This window comes from Emys orbicularis, chromosome 3 (genome assembly GCF_028017835.1).
Source record: "Emys orbicularis isolate rEmyOrb1 chromosome 3, rEmyOrb1.hap1, whole genome shotgun sequence".
Classification (NCBI taxonomy): Eukaryota; Metazoa; Chordata; order Testudines; family Emydidae; genus Emys; species Emys orbicularis.
In genome coordinates, this window is record NC_088685.1 from 140,912,212 (window position 1) to 140,936,087 (window position 23,876).

Here is a 23,876-nt window from a genome sequence, read left to right on the forward strand (position 1 = left end):
TGATCCCTCTAGTGCCATTGCTTCAGCCCCTACATTGGAATAGTGACGGCTCAGTTTGTTAGGGCTACTGAATCCATGTCACTACATTTTCCATGATCTCTCCTGTACACTTATCTTCGCAATAGCCAATTTGGGCACAGTGTAGGGAGCTCTTCCAGGTCCTATATAGAGGAACCCACTCAAAGCCAACCCACAGTCCTTCACAGCTTTACTGCAGGTCTTGAATGGTGCAGAATGTCTTATGCTGGCCCTCCACACCATTGAAGAATGTCAACCTAAGTGCAAAAACTAGTGTTAATACAACATTAAAATTACAAGTTCAAGCCACTCACAAGTCAGGAAATTCCAACAGTTAAAGTTGCTCTAGCTAAATTAAGCTCACCACCTTGGACACTTTATGCATTATCTGGAATAAAGTAGTGCATTTAAGGTTTACAATGGGGGCAAAGTTAACCATGCACAAATGCTATTTTTAAAATGTAATATAACTTTTAACTGAAAAAGAGAGAAAATGAACCTGGCTTCAATTGCCTTTCTTAGAACTATTTATTTAGCTCATGCTTTATTCAAGCATTGTTGATTTTCCAATGGACCTTATAAATTCCTTAAACTAGCAAGTTCCTACTTAAATAGCTGAACACTTAGGGCTTGAATCTGCAAGGTGAAGACCATCTCCTGACACAGTACTTCTCTCCATTTGACATCAGTGATAGCTGACAAAACTCAAGAGGTGTTCAATACCTAGAAATATCAGACCCTTAACTAGCTGTGTGCACGTGCATTCATGTTTAAATGCAAGGTTGTAGACTCGCAGTGAAATTCTGACCCCATTGCAGTCAATGGCAAATCTCCTATTGACTTCAGTAGGGTCAGAATTTCACCTTTAATTTATATTTTTTGTAAATGCAAGTCAGAAACGTTCAATCACTCATAACTTTGGTACAACAAAGACTGTTTTCAATTCAAACAAAGGCACCAGTCAATCAGGACTATGTCCATTTCACTTTTCAAAAATGCAGTGTCCCTATTCAAAAAGTGTTAAAATTTTATTACAATGGGCTTTTTTCCTACTCTCCCAATATTTAAAAAAAATCACAGAAGAAAATATTTACCTTTTGAATAGAGACCAGTCATGGGAAACCTCAGTCCAGTAAGTTTGTTTCAGAATGAGATTGTAATGAAGGCTTATAATGGAAACATTTGTAACCATAAGTCTAGCAACTGATTTCAGCAATTGCTATAGTTTCCAATCTAAATATGTAAGTAACACACATGGAGACATGCAGACTTCAATCATGTTTGATTTTTTTAAATGATTTCTGTGTAATGCTAATTCACAGTGATAAGCTTGGATGCTTGCTTGTATCAAAGGGGTAGGTTTTTTGATTTCCTTCAAGGGGAAAAAAAACACTTGTGATTTCCATATCTTTATACTTTTCCCATTATGACTGCATAGGCTTTTGTCTGTGTTTAAGTTTATGAATTGTATGCCTTGCAGTTTGCAAATATTAGTGAACAAAACCTCTTCCAAGAGTTTAACTAGTCTAAAAGCTTCAATCTAAAAGATTTTCAGAAAAGTAAGTTGGGTGCCTACCGCCTTCTTGCTTGGAACAGAGATTTCAGTTACAAAATGGTAAAAAAATAAGGAATTAAAGATATACACATATTACAGTGGAAACTATACATTATTAAACTCACAGGCAGTTTATTTCTGCTGTTGTTTAAAAAAAAATATGGTGAGGGTTAATGTGTTATGTACTAGACATTTTAATAAACAAGAGACTGAAGAACAGCTAGGTGTTTTATTAATATACCTACTGAGTTTGGCTCCATCAATTGCCCCCAGATTTCTCAGCTCTCCAGGATTCTCAATTTAGCCTTTCTGAGTTCAGTGACATATAGTTTGTTAAGCAACCTGATCTGCTTTTGATCTCTCCTGGCTGTCAGCAGCCCTCCTTCATGCAGTCATGCCAAGTAATGACTTCTGTTCTTATGTCATTCCACAAGAGAAATTTTAGCACTTGCCACATGACTTAAATCAACTGACCATGTAAAGAAAGTCAGGCAGCTAGGGTCACAGAAACAATGGAAGAAGATTTTTGATGCAAAGGTTTCTGCATCGTACGTATCTACTATTTAGGATTATCAAAGTAATTTTCTAGATGTAAAAAGGTATTTTTGTTTCCATTACTACGTGGATTTTGAAAGCTACCTTTTAGGTGAATCAAAGACTTTCACTGGAAGTAAAAGGGGCCTGGGTCTCCATTGATACCTGGCATCTGAGGTACAGTACTCATAAGCAACTACACCAAAGTCTAGCCATTAGAGTGTTGGTTGGGGGAGAGGAAGGCTAGGAAGAGAATGTAGAAAACTGGACTTGGATTCAGGGTAGGGAAGAGGTAAAACGCTAAAAAGACAATAAGTAATACAGTGTTTGTGAAGCACATCTTATGGTGAGTTTAAACCATCTGGAAATGGCTCTTGGAATATGTTGTCATGGGAGCTCTACAATAGTAAATTAGTTCACAAGCATAAAATTAATCAGTTGTAATCTATTGCACAACTTCCACTAAAGTTCCAGTGAAATAGAATTAACTAGGGGGTTAGATTTATTTTCTGCCTAACTAGTAAAAATTTAAAAGCACCCCACCAAGTATAGTATGAACAGACTGATCTAAAATCTTGACTCTGCCAGAGTTTGTTTGCGTGTCATGATGTGGTAGTACTATTATCATATTCAATTGACAACCATTGACATTACAAATTAACAAGGTAATTGTGGCGACTTAAACAATATGCTTTTAGTGCTATTTTGTATGTATTCTGAGTACTTACGATTCACTGAATAATCATGCATCTGCAGGGGGATTACCCAATCAGTCTTTCCCATCTCTGAATTATGTGACTGAAAAATGTTTATAAGAATACTTAGCACTTGTGGAGAATGTCATATTTTCAAAGTACTTTCCAAACAAGCTTCAGCAACCCTGAGAGGTATACAAATATTCCTGACTTACCACATCTACCATTTTCTTCTGCTTTCACCTGGAACTATAAGCCTCTGCTCTTGTGTCTATGACTTGACCCATGGAGAGCCTAATTCACAATTTGCAAAGCAAGCACCATTCACGAGTGGTAATGAAGTAGGTCAAAAGGGCGGTAATATCATGTACTCACAGGTTAATGTCCAAAAGCACATCACCCTCATCTGTACTTGAATGTCATCCTCATTCCTGCAAATCCCTATTTGTCCCCATTTTCAGCCTATATCCACCTTCAACTATCCTCCCAACCATTTGCACGTGATGCTTGGCATCAGATTAGTGCTGATCAAGGGAGCAGCCACAGGGGTCACTCAATGATTTGCTACCCCTCTCCTAAACCAGGCTTGAATGTGCTTCTATGCTTGTATTCCCAGTTTTGGGGGAAGTGGAATAGAGTAAGTTACATGAGAAATTCCTCAACTCTGAGTGGGCTGAATTCATTGACTCTGCAATACTCCTCTTGCTATCTGTTCTAAATATATTTTGTAGCACCATCTCATAATTTTTTTTAATAAATTCATCAATGTGTCATCATTTTTAGACTCAATATTTAAGTCTTGCAGTCACATAAATTAAAATTTCTACAAATGTTAAGACTTTAAAAATGATTAAATATTTTTACAGTTTTCTATCTGTGAGGCAGTGTGATGAGATACAGAGCCAGATGTGAAATATTAACATGCTCATTTGCGGAAAAGATGCTTTCTGCCTTTTTATTAGTAAATGCCAAATCTGTCAAGATAAATATTAGTTAAAATATACCACCACATCTGTGCTTCAGGCAGTCACTCAGTTCCAGTTATTCAGAAGCATATAGAGCATTCTAAAAAAAATATTAAAATATTGCTTTTGCTTATAAATCATCAACTCTGCATCAACATACTCCAGCAGCTTGTGCAGCCATCACTGAAGGGGTTAATTACTGAAACTGTGCGGCATGCAGACTCCTAAACCTAAACCAGATGTAAACTAAAGCCAGGTTTTCAGTCAATCTGTGAGTCATGTTTTACTGTCCTTAAAACTCCAAACAAGGAGCTGTCTATGAAAGCCCTTGAAGCCTGAGCAGTTCTTAGTGTAAGTCTTAACAATACCAAAAAAATAAATAAAAGAAAACTGAGAGCTTGTTCTATTTGTGGCAGAGTTTGTCTTTCAGATGATGCCAGATTCATTCCCCTTCATTAAATTCTTAGCTGTCCTTTAAGTTACAGATGGTAGTTGTAAATGTTACATGAAGACACTGGAGGTGCTGGGGAAAACAGTGGTTAAACCTTACATCTCCAGAGTGTCACTTAAACAGAAAGTACACACACTCATCACGTATTTCTTATTCACTGAAACATCTTTTCCATTCTGTATCTCTTCAGAGTGTGTAAGTGGCCCTGGATCAATATGGGCTCTTTGATTGTGTTCAGTTTTACTGTGCTAACCTCATAGCAAATAAAATCTGCCATGTTAGGATAGATGAACCTGGTCAGGTAAAAGGAGAGTCACCCAAACCTTTAACCAAACATATGCTGTGGTTGAAAAATGTCAGTTAGTCTTTTGTATTAGATTTCAGAGTAGCAGCCGTGTTAGTCTGTATGCGCAAAAAGAACAGGAGTCCTTGTGGCACCTTAGAGACTAAATAAATAAATTTGTTAGTCTCTAAGGTGCCACAAGTATTCCTGTTCTTTTTTTTTTGTATTAGAGGTTTTGTTCATGGAAATACCAGGTGAGACAGAGGCCTTTCTCATGGTATTAGACACAGCTGGAACCGGGAAGCTTTAGAAATATTACCAAATCTTGTTATCAGATTTTCAGTCCAATTTTCAGACCAGCAAGATATGGATGAGAGTCTGAAGTACTGGATATTTTATGTTCATCCATCACTGTTTCAAAGTTATGTTCATCCATCACTGTTTCATTTGACATATACTGTATTATGCAGGGAGGAAAATAATACATACTATAATGGACTGACTATTCAGAAATGTGTGAATACTAATCAGAGAGCAATGATGTGTGTCAACTATCATCATGCTTCAGGACATAAGCCAAACACTAACAGTCTAAGTGTTAGAAACTTTTCCCATGAGAAAGTTACTGAATTAGTCCACTACAAAGTTTATACGTAGTCCTTTGAAGCATATGGTGCTGGTAATTCTTGGAGACAAGATACCAGATTATATGGACTATTGGTCTTATCCAGTGTGGCATTTCCTATGTCCATATGCTAATTATAGGTATTTTTTTTATTTAAGATTTTAAACTTCTTAGAAGAAAGTACTAGGGCAGTACAATGCTAATGAGTAGTGTAGACTGCAGGGTTCTGAAATCTATTGTCTTACAAAGCTGTGTACAATAGAGTTCTTTACTATTTACTACCTTCTGTTCATATTTGGAAAATAGAGATGGAAAGAGTAGCTTGACAGCTGAGAAGGTAATTCAGTTTATAACTACATTCAGACTTTGGCTTCTTTTGAAATGGCCAACAAGATTGTCAGCTGTGGTGATTGTGTCCACCAATTTGTGACTGTGATGTATACCCCTGTTCACTTTGCCTGTAGCGGCAAACCTGACATTTTTGTAGTTTCAGATAAGTCCCCTACGTTTGCTGCTTTCTCCCTGCAATCCAGTCATTTGCTTTCATGTTTAGGGACTTCCAAAGTTATGCAAGTAACAAGTTTCAGAGTGGTAGCTGTGTTAGTCTTTATCAGCAAAAAGAATGAGGAGTACTTGTGGCACTTTAGCCACAAGTACTCCTTGTTCTTTTTGCAAGTAACAAGGAAACCCCTGACTAGCAGTTAATTTGCGGTGAACATACAATTGAAGATATCAGACATGAGGGTCCTTTTTAAAAAAGGAGTAGAGATGGGACCAATTATTTAAGGTGGTAAATTAATACAGTTTGGATCAGAGGGCTGATAGGAGGGAGAGGCTGCTAAAGTTTTTGTTTCATATTCAAACTTCTGGATACTTACTTCAACTGAACCTCCTTGAGCTTTACCAACTGGTAGACCCAGTCCCTGGATATTGTTAATAAAAGAACCTAGCTAAATATTAAGAGAAATGTCTTTTAACTAGGGCTGTCAAGTGATTAAAATAATTAGTCATGATTAATCACATGATTTAAAAAATTAAAATCTATTAATCACACGATTAATCGCACTGTTAAACAATAATAGAATACCATTTATTTAAATATTTTGGATGTTTTCTACATTTTCAAATGTATCAATTTCAATTAGAACACAAAATACAAAGTGTACAGTGCTCACTTAATATTTATTTTTGATTCAAAATATTTGCACTATAAAAAACAAAAGAAATAATTTTCAGTTCACCTAATACAAGTACTGTAGTGCAATCTCTATCATGAAAGTTGAACTTACAAATGTAGAATTATGAATAAAAAATAACTGCATTCAAAAACAAAACAATGTAAAACTTTAGAGCCTACAAGTCCACTCAGTCCTACGTTCAGCCAGTCACTCAGACAAACAAGTTTGGTTACAATTTGCAGGAGACAATGCTGCCCGCTTCCTGTTTACAATGTCACCTGAAAGTGAGAACAGGCATTCACAACATATTTATGTGTCAGATGCGCTAAAGATTCATATGTCCCTTTGTGATGTTCCCCTCTGGTATTATCTGGACCCGTGATCTGCTAGGTCACTCCAATCCTTGACTCTGGGAGCCAGCCTTACCCCGCTCTGCTGTGAGAACCCCCACTCCTGGACTCCATGCACAGTCTCTGGCATGCAAGCTGCTCCCAGCTACTTGCAACTGAATGACACTAGCCAATATCTCCGGTCCCAGACACAACCCTAGGAACCTCCGTCTTGCAGTGTCCAGTTATGCCCGCTGGATGCTGCAAGCTTACGTGATTTCATCAATTTAACAAAGAAATTGATATGTACGAGACTTGTTATCCCAAGGGAAACCTCTGACACACTTCAAACCAAACACATTGCTTCAGAAAGAATAAACAGATTTATTAACTATAAAGATAGATTTTAAGCGATTATATGTCAAAGCATAACAAGTCAGATTTGGTCAAATGAAATAAAAGCAAAACACATTCTAAGCTGATCTTAACACTTTCAGTGCCCTTACAAACTTAGCTGCTTCTCACCACAGACTGGCTGGTTGCTCTTCAACCAGGCTCTCCTCTTTGATCAGCGCTTCAGTCACTTGGTGTGGTGTCTGTAGGTGTAGATGGAAGAGAGAGGAAGAGCGTGGCCATCGTCTCTTCCTTTTATCATTCCTTTCCTCCCTCTTGTCTTTGCCCCCCCTTTCAGAGACAGGTGAGCATTACTGAGTCTCTCCAAGCAAGGTTGAGCAATTCCCCTGGTGTGGCCTCATGCAGATGAGTCATTGCATTGTAGCTCCCTTGCTGGACAATGGCTGTTGATGGGTTGTTTGACACCCCGCCCAGGCATTGGTTGCTTTCCTTGCTGTTGCCTCTGGGGAGCTAATATCTGGCTGATTCCCCCAACTTACAGCATGTTTTAGTGACCACCATCCAACACAATTCTCCTAACTTCATATGCATTAATGATATACATACATGGATAGAGAAATGACTTTCAGCAGATCATGACTTTTCCCCGATAGCTTACACGGCATGCTTTATACGTAAGATCACGAATACATGAAAATGAGGAATATGGGGGTTACAGTATGCTCCCCCAAGGATAGAATGTCACACCCTTCATGCTTCAACCACCATTCCAGAGAACATGCGTCCATGCTGATGACGAGTTCTGCTCGATAATGATCCAAAGCAGAGCAGACCAACCCATGTTCATTTTCATCATCCGAGTCAGATGCCACCAGCAGAAGGTTGATTTTCTTTTTTGGTGGTTTGGGTTCTGTAGCTTTTGCATCAGAGTGTTGCTCTTTTAAGACTTCTGGAAGCATGCTCCACACCTTGTCCCTCTCAGATTTTGGGTGGCACTTCAGATTCTTAAACCTGGGGTCAAGTGCTATAGCTATTTTTAGCAATTTCACATTGGTACCTTCTTTGCGTTTTGTCAAATCTGCTGTGTAAGAGGTCTTAAAACAAACGTGCTGAGTCATCATCTGAGACTACTAGAACATGAAATATATGGCAGAATGCAGGTGAAACAGAACAGGAGACATACAATTCTCCCCCAAGGAACTCAGTAACTAATTTAATTAACACATTTTTTTAACGAGCATCATCAGCATGGAAGAATGTCCTCTGGAATGGTGGCCGAAGCATGAAGGGGCATACAAATGTTTAGCATATCTGGCACATAAATACCTTGCAATGCCAACTATAAAAGTGCCATGCAAATGCCTGTTCTCACTTTCAGGTGACATTGTAAATAAGAAGCAGGCAGCAATATCTCCAGTAAATGTAAACAAAAATGTTTGTCTTAGCGATTGGCTGAACAAGAAGTAGGACTGAGTGGATTTGTAGCCTCTAAAGTTTTACATTGTTTTGTTTTTGAGTGCAGTTATGTAACCAAAAAAAATCTAAATTTGTAAGTTACACTTCCACGATAAAAAGATTGCACTACAGTACTTGTAGGGGGTCACTTAAAAATATTAATTCTTTTGTTTAACATTTTTACAGTGCAGATATTTGTAATAAAACAATATAAATTGAGCACTGTACACTTTGTATTCTATGTTGTAATTGAAATCAATATATTTCAAAATGTAGAAAAACATCCAAAAATATTTAATAAATTTCAATTGGGTATTCTATTGTTTAACAGTGCAATTAATTGTGATTTAATTTTTTTAATTGTGATTACTTTTTTTGAGTTAATTGCATGAGTTAACTGTGATTAATCAACAGCCCTACTTTAAACATTATCATGTTAAGTTAAATCAAATAGATTTTACAAAGTATGTAACAGACTGAACAGGCATTCTTGTGTCACTTATCTACACAATTTCACCCACTTTCCCTTGCACTGCTAAGTAAAGGAACATTCAAGAAAGGCATATACAGGCAGTGTCTCATTCATTCAGTAAGAAATATGGACAGGCAGGAGTACTGCCTGTATCTTTTGTGCTCCTGTCATCTTTGCTTTCCTTAGTCATGCTGTGGAGTAATAACAGCTCAGCGGGACAGAGGTTTTTAGACTCCAGTGAAACAGTATAGAACATGATATACGAGTACTACATCTAAAAGTTCTGTTTAGAGAGATTATGATCCTAAATAGTAGTTTGTTGATCTGAGGGACTGAGGACTACTAAACCTAAAAACATGTTACGCCTGTTCTATAGAAAATAATGAATCACTAGTTAATTTTAGACACTGACGCATTTTAGGCCGGTAGGTGATGATACTGCCATTAGTAAGGCAATGGTATCAGCATGACTCCCACTGTTTCTAAATGCTGTGATGTTGCATTTGGGGACTTTATTTTCAGCACCCCTATACCTAATCAGGCAAAGTAAGATGTGTTTTTCTTCCTTTTCTGTATTTTTCCGTTGTCTTTGAAGGATCTACATATGGTTGGTAATTTTTGCCAGGAATGGGGTGAATGCTTGTCAAAAATGAGAACATTTGCCTCAACCATCACCCATTTTATAACTGAATTTGAACCAAGCTTCCTCTTTTGTGGTTCTGATATTATTAGATGAAGGCCTCCATAATCCAAAACCTGACTCATTACACAAGGTTGTTCTGTTCCATTATCAGTGTGAGTGGAGGCCATTTTTGGTAACACACATTGTAAGCAAAAGTACTAGTTATGAACCATGCTGAATAGTAGGAAGTCTCTAGCTCCCTGTGCAGCTGCTCCCTTAGTCACAAGACCACAGATTAAAAAAAACAAAAACAACACAAAAAGGTTGTGGGTGGATGTCAGGCATGTGGACATAGATTTCAGCACAATTCTCTTAATACCAGGTGCTGCTTCATTTAAGTTCCTCTCTTAGTTTAGTATTCTTTTCTCTTAGGTTCTATGTCTGACACTAGGAATGAGTTACTTTGGGGTAGGGTAGCAGCAGTCTGATGCAGAATTAGCATCTCGGGAACTCCCTTTCCTGCCACTCAGTTCTTCCTTGTATTTAGATGCATGCTACACAGAGACACTATAACATCAAGCCCTAAGAGTATTTTCATTATTGTTTTCTAGTCTGGAGCAAAACAGGAGGTACAAGGATAGTGAAAGTGTTTATTCCTGAAGTTTATCAACTGTGGGAATTCCCAGAATCTCATTAATTCTCCAGGCTTGCAGTTCGGTTTTCCCACCCAAGAGGGTTCTGCTGCTTGGCTGAATCAAACCTGAACTCTGAATCTTTTTAGGATCACTAATGTCAAAGTTTAGTCCTTTCACATAAAACAACAGATTGTAGAAACAGCGGTTTTGTTTTGTTTTTAAGATTCACAAGTCATAGGAGACGTTGCAGGACTCTAAATAGTTCTTTGAAGAAAGAAAGATTAAGTATTTCATTCTGACAATATTACATCTGTTTTTCTTTTCCAAAGCAAAGTGAATATGAAAAGATAGTGTATCTGCGCATTTCCTTAAAGACTTTGAAGGGGAACTGCCGTAGGCTATTGGCCTGGGTATAGCGTACAATCTCTGAGGGGCACTTATCCTCAGAGGAGCCACACTTATCTTCTCTTAAATTGACTGAGATATCAGGAGGTCATCCTGAGTTGCAGCTAATGAATTAAAAGAATAAAATGTTTGACCTTTCAAAATGTTGAGAATGATGAGTAATCCATAGCCTGGGAAGAGACACTGAACTCATGTGATGTTACCTAGGCTGTTATGGCAATTTGTGGCAGAGTGCAAGATCTTTCAGCTGGTTATCCTATAGTTCTGGAAAATCTCCATTGCCCCATGGTACTGTTTGAGTGTTTGGGATCAAACTCCTTCTTGACTAATTGTGTTTTGTAGTTTTCAGTTTACCTATGTAAAAGATCCCTCTTCGGTTTTCTTCTATCTAAATTAGATAAGGTACTTATCTTCATTTCCTGTCCTAAAGTCTTGTGTGGTGTTAGGCAGTGTCATTGAACACCTCCCATATTCCACTCCAGAGGTGATTACATAAATTAGTTTCTGAAGCATTTTGAGAAGCTTTGTGGTGAACAGTCTTCTATTAAATGTATGAGACCATTTCTGAGAAGGCTTCATGTGGAGTACAATTGTTTACTTTTTGTGAGGTACAAAGTTCACATTCTTGCCTCAAAGACGCAGCAGAAGTGGGAGTAAAGGAAGCGAATGCTGCATTTCAGCGCTTTCACTAGCCATGGAATTGACCTAATATAACACTTATTCACTAAATAAATGAGCAGATTCTCCAAACCTTAGGAAATCATCACATCCAGTAGTAATTCCATTCTTGTATTTGACTTAGCATGTGTACATGTTTCATAAGCCTGCCCACGAGTGAGCAGATACGTAACATTTGTTTTCAAATAAGTTGCATCACAAGCAATGAAGGCCTATTTAACTTTTTTTAATTGAATAGGGCTACTGATGTTTCACTAAGTCTGTTCGCATCTCCATCTTCAATTATACTTTAAAACAAATAAAGGAATCAGAATATTTACAATTGTCAATGTCCCACTAACTTTATGCCATTTGTGTGGATTGCCACTGAATAATTTGATTTGATTTCCATTTCTCTGTGTACTTTTAATCAGTAGCATTTTTACAGTTGTGGAAAATGATAAAAGAAATGCCCACAAAGTGTGTTTTTGGGCTTCATGTTCAATTAATTAAAAAAAAAAAACCTTTGGTAGATCTTAATTTGTTGCTGGGCATCTGGATTCCATTGTTATTCAGGGTGATTACCACTTAGAACCTTGTTAAATTTGAATTACATTATCTAGATCTCCAGGGATTTTCATTTTCTTTTGCACTGTGTATGACAGCAGTGTGGTTTAGGCCTCCAATGATTGTTTCTGACACATGAGTTTTTGAATCTGTAAAACAGATTGCTGTTCTCTAGGGGTTTAGAGTGATGACAGTTTAAATATTCATTTTGTATTGGATAAGCACAGTATGGTAGTAAATCTCTTTATCATAGAAGTAACTTTTAGAAACAATAGCACAACTGCTCTGTTGTAGATAAGGTAACACAAATAATCCTATTTAATTTAAAGGTACTATTTAGGGTGAATTGTAATATTTTTGTAACATTATATGTTTGGGGGGGTTTTATGCTGATTTGATTTTAGGCAGAAGCAGTACTTTTGCGTCAAAAGATGAGGTAGATTTTGACCACCAAAGAGGATTTTCTCCCCCTTTTATAGAACTTAGAGATACAAGTGGTCTGAAAGAAGTGTCAAGTCTGGCATTGCCCAAGAGTTGAGTTCTGTTGGTTCATTGCAGAGTTGTTGTAGTCGTGTTGGTCCCAGTGTATTAGAGAGACAAGGTGGGGGTGAGGTAAGATCTTTTATTGGCTCAACTTCTCTTGGTGAGAGAGACAAGCTTTTGAGCTGCACAGAGCTGAAGAAGAGCTCTGTGGAGGTCGAAACTTCTCTCTCTCTCTCTCTCTCTCTCTCTCTCTCTCTCTCTCTCTCTCTCTCTCTCTCTCACCAATAGCAGTTGATTCAATAAAAGATCTTACCTCACCCCCGCCTTGTCTCTCTATTGGTTCATGACATTTTAAAGCTAGGGCAGTTTGTTTGAACCCATTTGTCACAGATCCTAGTGATCATCTTTTCCTGGCTCCCACTAGGACTGCTGTGAAGGGAATCCAAGCCTCTGTGTTCTGGATCCCCTGGGGTACGTTGAGCTTCTGGAGCTGAACAGAGTCCAGCTACTGCCCCAAACTAAGGACCCCATGGTATACTCTCAGGGCACAGACTTTCTAACTGGCACCGCCCTCCTAGTCTCGGAACTTGTTGTCCAGCATCCTAGATGCCCTGGGTGCAGCACTGACCCTTCAGATACCCCAGGACTTGAAATGCCCATCTCCCAGAACTCCACTCTAAAGGTGTGAAGCTTCTGGTTTACAGTTTAACTCTCTCAGGAGCGTGTGGTTCTTGTGAAGCACACACACGTATACATTTTGTATAATCTTTCAACTTTATGCTCTTTTTTTATTTAATCATGTAAAGCACCAGAGAGTATATATCACACAAAACACTACAAAATCCTAAACGTGATGTCCCTCACTAGCTCACCCTTCCCTTGGGAGTTCTTGGGGAATCATCTGTGTTCCATGGCAGGGTCCTCCACCCCCTTGTCTACTCTGCCCCTGCAGCAACCTCCCTCATATTAATCAGCTGCAAAATGGCTCTCTCCTACCCAGGTCCCCCCATGTGAATCCCTTTTTAGACTCTTGGTTGGGGGTCACCTTATTTTCTGTCTTTTTGGTAATTTTCCATTACTTTCAAACTCCCCTCCCTGCACACACAAGGTACATGTGTCTTCTCCCAACTGGAGCAAACCTATTGTCACAAAATGTTTTACTTCAAATAGACTGTTGTTGAGTACTGATCCCTTACCATTGTCTCTGGCCTGGTAGAGACATGATGCCACGCTGCTAACTTAGGGTGGATCCACATACACATAGGCTTTCCATGACACAATAATTTCATAGACTCCTCCACAATTCAGAAGTGGTACAGACAGAGCCCTCAGGGTGTCACATTAAAGCTAGTGCCGTTTGTTTGAATGCATTCATAGAATCATAGAATATCAGGGTTGGAAGTGACCTCAGGAGGTCATCTAGTCCAACCCCCTGCTCAAAGCAGGACCAATCCCCAATTTTTGCTCCAGATCCCTAAATGGCCCCCTCAAGGATTGAATTCACAACCCTGGGTTTAGCAGGCCAATACTCAAACCACTGAGCTATCCCTCCCCCATCATATGGCCTCACCATGAGAGCCAGCCTACTTTAAGATTTTACCTTGTCAATTCCCAGGTTCTATCACAGTCATCATTCTACTGGCAGTATAATGATGACTGCATCTGTAATTTTCACTCCATGCATCTGAAGAAGTGGGTTTTTTACCCATGAAAGCTTATGCCCAAATAAATCCCTTAGTCTTTAAGGTGCCACTGGAATCCTTGCTATTCTAGTGGCAGACACTCCCTTATACACAAACACATTGCCAAAACTCATCTATATCATTCTCACCTAAAGCAATTTTGTATTCAACAACAAACACTTTGTCCAAACCATGGGAACTGCCCAGGGTACTAGGATGGCTCCCCAATATGTCGTCTACTTCATGGGCCACCTCGAGGAAGAATTTCTGGGAAAGTGTACCACAAAACCAATGATATACCTGAGATACATCTATGATATTTTCATCCTCTGGACAGACGACCTAAATTCCATGATAGATTTCCACAACTTCAGCCACTACCACCCACCCATCCATCATATTCGTTCTAGAACACTCCCACACCAGCATCAGCTTCTTGGACACCACGATCCGCTTCAACAATGAAACCCTGCAGACAACTATAAACAAGAAACCCACAGATCCAGCAACCTCCACTTATATAGATATTTTGCAGCGCTGTGCAGTTAGGGTCATATCCCTGGCTTCTACCTGGAAATATTTTTAGATTGAAGCTTCGTTGTCCCTTGTTGACTTCCTGATTTACATAGGATTTCAAGCCTTTGAGGAGCTAATTACAGACTTGTCCCCCAAGCCCAAGGTAGACCAAGCATTTTGTGTACTGCAGCTTTCAGCCACTGAAGGGTGGACTCAGGAAGCTAGAGGAAGACATCACCCACAAGAGTCTTCTTTCTGCCGCTTCCTTTCCTGTTTTACCACCAGGAAACAAGTGAAGGCAGCTCATATGTGAAGGAGGGGTTGAGATAATGCATGATGAGGGGGTAGAGGACTGGGAGAAGAAAAAGGAGAAGGAGAATATATTTTGGAAGTAGGAGGAGACCGTAAGAGGCTAGAGGAGGGGGGAGGAAATGATGTGTAGAAAGAAGTAAGACAAGGAAAGAGAAGACCAAGAGAAAAGAAAATTTTAAAGAGAGAGAAAATGGGACCTTAAAATGGAGTGAGGAGGAGGAGGGGAGCTGAACATAGAAACAGAAAGAGAAGTGCAAGAAATAAGGGTAGGATTTTGATCCAGGGAAATATAATTTAATAAATAAGATATGAAGCTCACCTGCTGGAACATGCTATAAAATACAGCATATGTAACAGTATATTTACAAAGAGGTAAATACAACCCCCTCCCCTTCCTCATTATCCTTTGCTGTTCAAATAATAAGTGTTCCAACTGTTTCCTCACAAAAAATCTGGTCACTCCCTGGGTAGCAGACCACTGGAAGTCAGAGGGTAGCAGGAAGGATGGTCTCTGACACCTATAAACCCACCACTTACTTTGGGCACCAGTTGTTCATTTATTCAGAAACATTTGATCAGGAACAAAATTGCTCTCCAGGAAGATTTTATTGTAGCATTTGCATTTGAAGCAGTATGTTTCTAAGGATCATATCCTAGCAAGTTTTGCTGGCTATAAATTAATATAAGCTAATGTATTTTTACTACAGTATTTGTATCTATGCCATTATGCGTCACCCTAAAGTAATCTGTTATTTCAATTTCAGCATGCGAGACACAAGCGGGGAAAGTTTATCAGGTATCACTAGAAGAGCACATCCAGCCTTTCAAAGACAGCATGGAGCAATTCATTAATCAAGGTAAATAATGAAACGTCATTGAACCTTTTCAAGACATTTCAAAGGAAAGTTATAGGAACAATGTTTATACATTGGGAGTAAAGAGACAGTTTATTTTGGCATCATACAAAGATGTGGGTTAGTTTAATCAAATGCCACACAGTTCTAAAAGATTTGTGGGACGACTCTGTTGTACTGTCAATGAGTCACCCCCTTGAGTGGCAGCAAAGACAGATGCTATTGGCTCAAGAGTGTGAACTCATCATGAGTTCGCAACTCTAGTAATATTTTTGTTTCTTGAAAAAATTTTTAAAGCTGGACTCATTTCCAAAGCAGTGACTGTTGTGCATGTGCCAAAAATACAGTGTCTGCAGAGCAGAGGTCTTGTTTCAGCTCCTCAGATTGCAAAACTTGTGTCTAATTTTTTAAGCAAACACAAAAGGCAAATCCAAATGAACTCCTCAGGACAGGCTTGTGGAAAATGCTGCGGGGGCTGGGGGTGTGTGTGGTAAATTTAAATATATCTATGCTGATCTTGTCTCAACGCTAGGAGGGAAGCACCATAACGGGATGGGTGGTGCTGTTCCCATGCTCCACTGTCAGGATTCTGCAGTAGGTGAGGAGAGCAGCACTGTCAATGAAGGAATATTCTGAGTCAGAATGTTCTCTGTTGACTTGGCCATGCTGTTTTTCTGGCCAGTTGTCTACTTATTTGGCTATTCCTGTCCACACCCCAGCTTTCTGTAACCGTACAACATAACAGAAGACAAAAAATATTGACTCATGATTGGATAAACAATTGTGTGAGAAGTGAGAGTATCTACTGCTTATCCCTTTTAGAGGTCAATAGCGCTGAAGTCTAGAACTGTGTTAACTGATCATCACAAATGGAAATTATCATTGATGTATTATATTAGAGATCAATGCCCATTATTTATTTATTTCTGGTGAGCTAGTCAGGTATTAAATTCACATTGTTGCTTCCTAACTGGATCATCAAAGGTAAATAGCATTTTCAAGGTAGTCTTATGGTGATGTTCAGCATGTGTGCACCAATTCCTTCACGTGACTTCACATGTCATTGAACAGACTTATTTAGATTGATGGCCATAGCCAAAACACCACGTGACAAGCAAATACAAATCAACAGATCCTGAAATTACAAAGATCAGTCCCCAAATCCTTGCCAAACAGGTCTTTAGCTGTGTCCTGAAACAATTGGTAAGATGTGCTTTGGAATCAAAGAGGCCTACATTCTATACTTGATGCCACAATGATGGTGTTTAGCTGGTAATTGTTTTTGGCATCTAGCTTAATGTAGATGCAAATAAGGTTATGCACGTAGAAGAAGGAACAACAAATTAAAGGACATTTGTCAATATGAAGTAGAGATTCTTTCCGTCAGATGTTGTGTTAGGAGCTACAATTTAAGGTCTAATAACGGTGTTATGCATTCCTCTTCAAACTAGAACAATGAATTGAAGATGAGGTTTATTATACTAATATAAATCAGAAGAAACTCCAATGATGTTTCTTCATCCCTTTAGGAAAGGACAATGAAAACATTATTAATGGTTATAAAAGTTGCCTGGCTCCCTATTTAAATTTCTCCACAGTTTTTGAGACTGTTTTCCTGCAACAGTGAATTCCACAGAATGATTATGTGGAGGAGAAATAATATCATTCTCTTTTCTTTGTTATATGCTTATCAGTTTTTTTTTTTTCTCAAAGTGATCCCCCTCCCTGTTCTTGTATTCATTTTGGGATAGAGAGAAAAGAAGATATTGATAAATCTGATCCTAGATGTCTAGTCTCCTATCAGAATGTACAGATGTTACTCCTTTTTGGAGTTAGTGGGAGTTTTGTGTGATCACTGATGGAAAAAGAAACCCCATAACCTCAGAACAGCAGCAAAGTTAAAAATATCATTTGCATGTTCTAATGGAAATTAATACAAGTAGGGGTTATGACATGAACGTAGATGAGCTCTAAATAAACTAGTCTACATTTCTTTAAACCTCACAAAGGCTACTTTTCAGAAATCTGTCACGATATTACTATATGAAAGATAGAGCTTAACATATAGGAGAAAAGAATCCTTTAGTTAAGTTCCAAAAATAAAGTAATTTAAAAATACCTTCCATTATGAAATCCTTTGTTTTTACTTGGTGGGATTGAATTCAGACTTGAAAGAGGCCATGTTTAAAACAGGATTTCTCTTTCCTGTTCAGTGTTTGACAGGCTTTTGATCTAGATATTTTTTCTAAGGGCTTTTGTTGTTTATGTAGCCATAATCGATGAGTCTTTTCAGCTAGACTGCACACACAAGATCATTTAGAAAAACAGAGGGACAACTTTTGGCACCTTTGGGGGATTTATGTATTTATATAATGTGTGTTCTGGGCAAAGTAAAATAAAGTTTAAGTTCTTTTATATTTAAAGTTCAGTTTCTCCAAAGCAAAAAAAAAAGTTTTAAACTTACAGTTAAATTCATAATTTTTCACAGGGTTAAATAACTTGGAATGTTTTTTTTGTGATGCTTTTCAGAGCAGGTAACTTTTCTGTATAACGGGATTCACCAGTTCAAAGTAACTTCAGACATTTACAGTATGTTCCATTGATACTTATTGCTAGCATTGGCCAGGCAGAAAGTTGAAGTTCGAAACTATCTTCCAGTAGGTATGGAGAGCGGGGCACATGTGGTTAAACATCTCTGGTAAGGCGCTAGAGAAGAACTTTATAGGAGCAGCTACAGGTTTAGCACAGTTGTATTAGTTTAATTTTTAATTAAAATATTGCAACTGGTCAGGTTGAATTTTATATGTAAAAAGAAAAAAATAGTGAGTAAACTTGTAAAGTAAAATCAGAAAAGATTGGGGCTTAGAATCCTGTCAGGCTTACTTTTTAAATGGATCATTACACCCACCTTAGGAGGAAGAATCAATTCATATGCATGTCAGCTAATATGTTATCAATGGACCTGGAAATGATGCACTTGATTACAGTTTCCTAATACTTTTGTTGTAATCACCTTGAAAGCTATATGGTTAACTCACCAGCCCATGCACAAAGAACCCTCTCCTGCCACAGGATTCCAGTTCCTTTTCTGCAGTGCTTTAGTTTTATTTCTTCAAAATAACATTATTTAATACAAGTTCAACATGTCGTGTCCTGTCCCCTCTAATCTGGAGTCTTCTGCAAGAGCCTATCTACTCCCTGCAGGATTATGCTCCACAGATTACCTGATGAGGAGTCAAGATGAGCCTACAAGGCTTCTCTCTCCTTCCTAATCTACTCCCTGCAGAATTACACTCTACAGGCCATCTGCCTCAGAGTCATAACTGGGTTCTTTCCCCTCCCAAACATCTCCTGCAGGACGTTACTCTTTACAGCTCCCTCTTCAGCTAAGCTAATCGTAGGACCAGGTGATCTTCAAGCTATAGTCCAATCCCTGGCCTCAAAGTATCTGCTGAGGCAGCTGATTATTCACAGGTAGGGTTAGGTCTAACACCACTTAAAGAATCAGCCAACCTGTGAGGCATCTGTTTTAAGTTGCATATTGCTTTGCTAAACTTGAACCATTTATGCTGAAATTTTCTCTTCCAGAGGTTTTTTCCCCCGAAAAGGTTTCAGTAAAAGCAAATTAGCTGCTTCCAAGGAAGAGATTATGGAATAATTAGTATAAAGTATACAATAAAAATAGTTTGTTAGTCATTTTCCAAAAGTTACATTTTTTGGAAGGTTTCTTTAAAGAGCTCTAGCATTTGCATGATTTGGAACAGGAATATGAAATTTGGCAGGTGGGTGATCCTGGTATTAGACAGGTACCTTTTGCTGTCCCCATTAAAAAGTATCCAGATTTAGCCAAATTGTAAGTGTCTGAAAATTGCCATTTGCACATGCTTGGTAAAGACTTTTATGGTATGTTTACATGGCAGAGTTAACTCAAGTTTTCTATATGTGAGCTACTTCTTTCAAGTTAGCCTAACTTGAGAGAGTGAGTATCCACACTGCAGAACAACAGTCAAGCTGTTGTTTTCGTACTGGCATTGTGCTCACTCGCGTGACACTAAGGTTTCTGTGGGCATATCTGATGGTTCTTTGCACTGAAGTAAGCTCTATGAATTCTTTCCCAGTGGGAGAGTTTATCTGTCTTTTCTGGGCACACAGGTGGAATTGTGGAAAGACAATGTAGTACTAATGGAGCTAGCCTACATCCACACTGCAGAGTGGTCATGTTAGCAGCTGATGAGTTGTGCTCACTCAAGCTTTAGCTTATGCCCCCTAATGGCACAGCCAACTTGAGTTAAGGGTTTTTGTTAGTAGACGGAACTTGAGTTAGGTGCAACAGTCAAGTTGTAATACGAGTTAACTTTGCAGTCAAGGGAAGCTTTTAGAGGCTTGCTGCTACAGTTGCTGAACATTCCATCTGCACTGAGCATGCTTCCTGGCCCCACAGACTCCATGAAGGATGTGGCAGCAGCAACTGCCACTTTGGGAAGTAGTGCTGCATTGGAACCCAGAAAGAGACCGTGCATTCTAATCTCAGCTCCCTCATGTACTGGTATGCAAAATTATGTGCCCATCACTGCACTTATTATTGAGGAAGGCCCCATATTCCTACCTTAGAAGGCAGGTGAATATCATACCACTGATTTTACAGCGTGGTTACACAAGGTCATTTCAGGTACAACTGGCAATGTCACCCTATGGCAATGTCACCCTATCTCTAATGTTGCAGACTCAATCCACAGTCTCATTGCCTTGAACGATAAAATATGCCATATGTATATGCTTGGTTATGCTATCTATAACCACTTCCTTCCAGTGCCAGGAATAGAAATCAGGAATCCTGATTCCCAATGTTCCACTGCTATCTAGAAAACAGTTGTGTAAGCCTTTAGCAAAGTGTGTCACATTTACCTCTCTACTGGCTGGTATACTTAGAAGATAATAGCCTGCTACTACTGTCAATTACTCTAACAGGTCAAGCAGTAGACATCTGTGCTGTGGATTTAAAGCCTTTGGGTTTAAATCCTGCTGATGACCCACATGTGGGTCAGTATGGTTTCACATGATAAAATTTGCTCTATTGGTTTGAGGATTTATGTATTTTTTTTAATCTAGGAAATTACATACCAAAACTATGTATAAAGGATGTAAAGTTTGGAAAGGTTTATGTCTCTAAAAAGGTTAGGAAATGTCAGAATTAAGGTTTTTCATGAAATCTTAACTTGCCCTTCCCTGTGTGTATGAATTATGATAAAGTCCTTAATTACATGATGTCTGTTCTGCAGGACCCCTGCTTCTTTCAGTGCAAATGATGGATAGTGAATGAGGCAGAGGTTTGTAAGAAGGACAAGAATGTTCCTTTGTGGTTAAGGCAGTGGACTGGATCCCAAGAGATCTGGGCTCTGTTCCTGACTCTGCCACAGACTTCCTACATGATGTTAAGAGAGACCGTCTCATAATACACATACCCACACAAATTTAATTCTGGTATTTTTTACCTTCTGATTGCTTGACTTGCAACTTAATGTTCTTTAAATGTATCTTTTTAATATATAGGGTAACATGATTCTTTGTTATTTTCCAAAATTTTCTAAACTAATCCTTTCAAGAAAACAGGACTTAAAATAATGTTAGGAATATATAGAAATAAAACTGTTTTGTTCTTTAAAAATTCCCAGGCCAAAAACTTCATTAAGGTAGTGAAGGGGTTGTATGAGTATATGTCTATGAATATCTATTAATTTTAAACACCATTCCTTAAACATTATAAGAGTTTAAAAATGAAAATAAATTAAATGCTGTAAATGTTCTGAAAAGGTAATATTAGTAATAATGACATAAGTTTCCAACATTAATCTTATCTCTGCCTCCCTATTGCCATCCTCAGTCTTTCATGTAACTTTGAATTCTGGGCTACGAATCTCAGCTATCCAAAATACAACTCTGTTCTGGCCTATAAATTGTGAACCTACCTAGTAATTAGATACTGAAAAGCAGACCTTCCCCAAGTGGTGAGGACCAGAGGAGACCACAGCATTTCACTCACATTCCCTCCACATGTCACCCACTTGAAAGATTAGTCCCCCATCGATCACTCCACTCTGGGAGGGACGCCCCACTCTACTCCATTCACTGTCCCTGTAGTAGTCAGAGACCTCACATGTTATAGACAAGATCAGCTTTTTTTCCCAGAACTGCAGTCATCTCTAGTCCCTTGCAAAGTCAGCCTGAGATTCTGCTATACTACACAGAGGACAGAAAAGATATGTAGGTTGTATCAGTGTACCATAAAAGACTAATATTATACTTCGTATATGCAACAGTGAAGTCTTTAGGTTTTTTTCCTGGGCACCTCCCAAAGTGGAGAAGCAAAGCAAGGCTAAATGGGCGGAGTTAGGGAACTGTTACTATAAGCAAAGCTACGGAGACAGGACTGTTCCCAATATGCTCTTTATTGAAAGAAAAAAAAAATAACCTAAAACCTGCAAACTTCCCATTTTTGAAATTTTCACTTGAGAGGAATGTGAAGAACAGGCAACACAGAATAAGTAGCATAAGAAAACAGAATGCTTAACACTGGCGGGGGGGGGAAACATGTGAATTTCATTAATTGTTTTACAGTTTGTTATTAGTGTTCTGTCTGTTTTAAATGATGAAAGTCATCATTTGTTTTATATCTCAGACATTTAGATGTGGTAATACTAACAAATACATCTGTATTGCATCAACTTGTCTTTTACCTCAGATGTCTACACCTCAGTTGGTTTGCATTACTACATAGTCATCTTGTTGCACATTCAATTTCATGTGTATCGCTAAGACTGCTTAAATGAATTTGCCTTGTTTCAGAACCCATGAGAAAGCCAATGCATTGCAATGGTGGCTTCAGTTCTCTGCAGCCACGGCACAGGAACTCACTTACACATCCTTAGTGGCATAAATGTAATCTATGCATACTGGGTGGGTATCTCTGCATGGTGTGGTCTGATAAAAAATGGTTTTATGGGCATGTGTTTGAAAAAGCTCAATGCTCATAAGTGACAAAAAATAAGTGACAAGAGAGTTTATACAGGTCATCAAAAGGTGTGCAAATGAACCCTTTCTATGCCACTCTGCACCATCAGATATTTTGTTTTTCTTGCCTATATTAATGGAAAGCTATTTCAGAAATCTTTGGGATTGTATTAAAAGGAAAAAAAGTGTGTGTGTGTGTGTGTGTGTGTGTGTGCGCGCGCGCGCCCCCATCTTTCACCCTTCTACAGAAAAGAGCCAGGTATCTTTAAGTTAACATCCGTCCTTCCATGTAGGTCTTGGAAAGAGGAATTAAAACCAATGTAAACTACTTACAGTACCATCTCTATACCTAAGAATGTATGGTTTGTCTTAGTAAGTGTCTTTTACTACATGTTTGTACAGTGCCTAGCAGAACAGAGCTCTCACATGGTTGAGACCACTAGCCTTTTTGAAGCTGCTCCGAGACTTAGGATGTTAAAACTAGTGGCAGTGAATGGGGATAGTGGGCAGAGTGCAGATGAGATGGTGAAAGCTTCAGGTTTAGCACAATATATCACATGGCTACCACCTCCCCAATAATAGTCCCTGAGTGTATACGTTTTAGGATGAAGACCTAACATTTACATTGGTAGGCCTTTGACACTGGAATCCACTCTGTTCAGATGACCGAGCTAGAGGCTATCCTTCGGAATGTGATGAAAAGACCATCTGTTTACCCAGGCTTTTGCCTGAGGTGAATTGAAAAAGGGGGTTATGTCTTTAAGGATAGCTTTGGTTATTGCGTAGGACTATTGCTGGGCTTTGCACCTTATTGTGATAGTCACTGGGGAGTGTCCTTTTGTGCAGTCAATTGTTGGCAGTATACGGTTACAGGTTTTTGGTTTTTTTTAATACCATCACATACTTTATATAGATCAAAAATGAAATTGCTGCAGGAATAATAAGAGAAATAAGAAATTAAGAGTATTCAATATAGTACACAGTTGTCACTGCCTTTTCTGTATTCAGCTGTTCATTTAATTTTCACTTTTTATTCCATGTTGTATAATCTTTATTTTGTTCCTTTTGTTATTTAGAAATGGTCTCTGCACCATTCTCTTTGTACTTATTTATAATTTTTCATTACTTTTTTTCCAAATATAACAGTTATACCAAAATCCCAGATTCATCATAATACACAAAGTAAATAAAAAGGGTTAGGATAAAGGGATGGGAGTGGAA

The 23,876-nt window shown here is 38.5% G+C and overlaps 1 protein-coding gene across 1 annotated transcript in view; it reads left to right on the top strand.

The window, feature by feature from the left end:
* The window catches only part of FMN2 (formin 2), a 230,875-nt gene that overhangs the window by 153,106 nt on the left and 53,893 nt on the right, over positions 1-23,876 (top strand). The window contains exon 15 of the mRNA XM_065401668.1: positions 15,558-15,650. Within this exon, the coding sequence (XP_065257740.1) occupies positions 15,558-15,650 (93 nt within the window). The remainder of the gene's footprint in view (positions 1-15,557; positions 15,651-23,876) is intronic.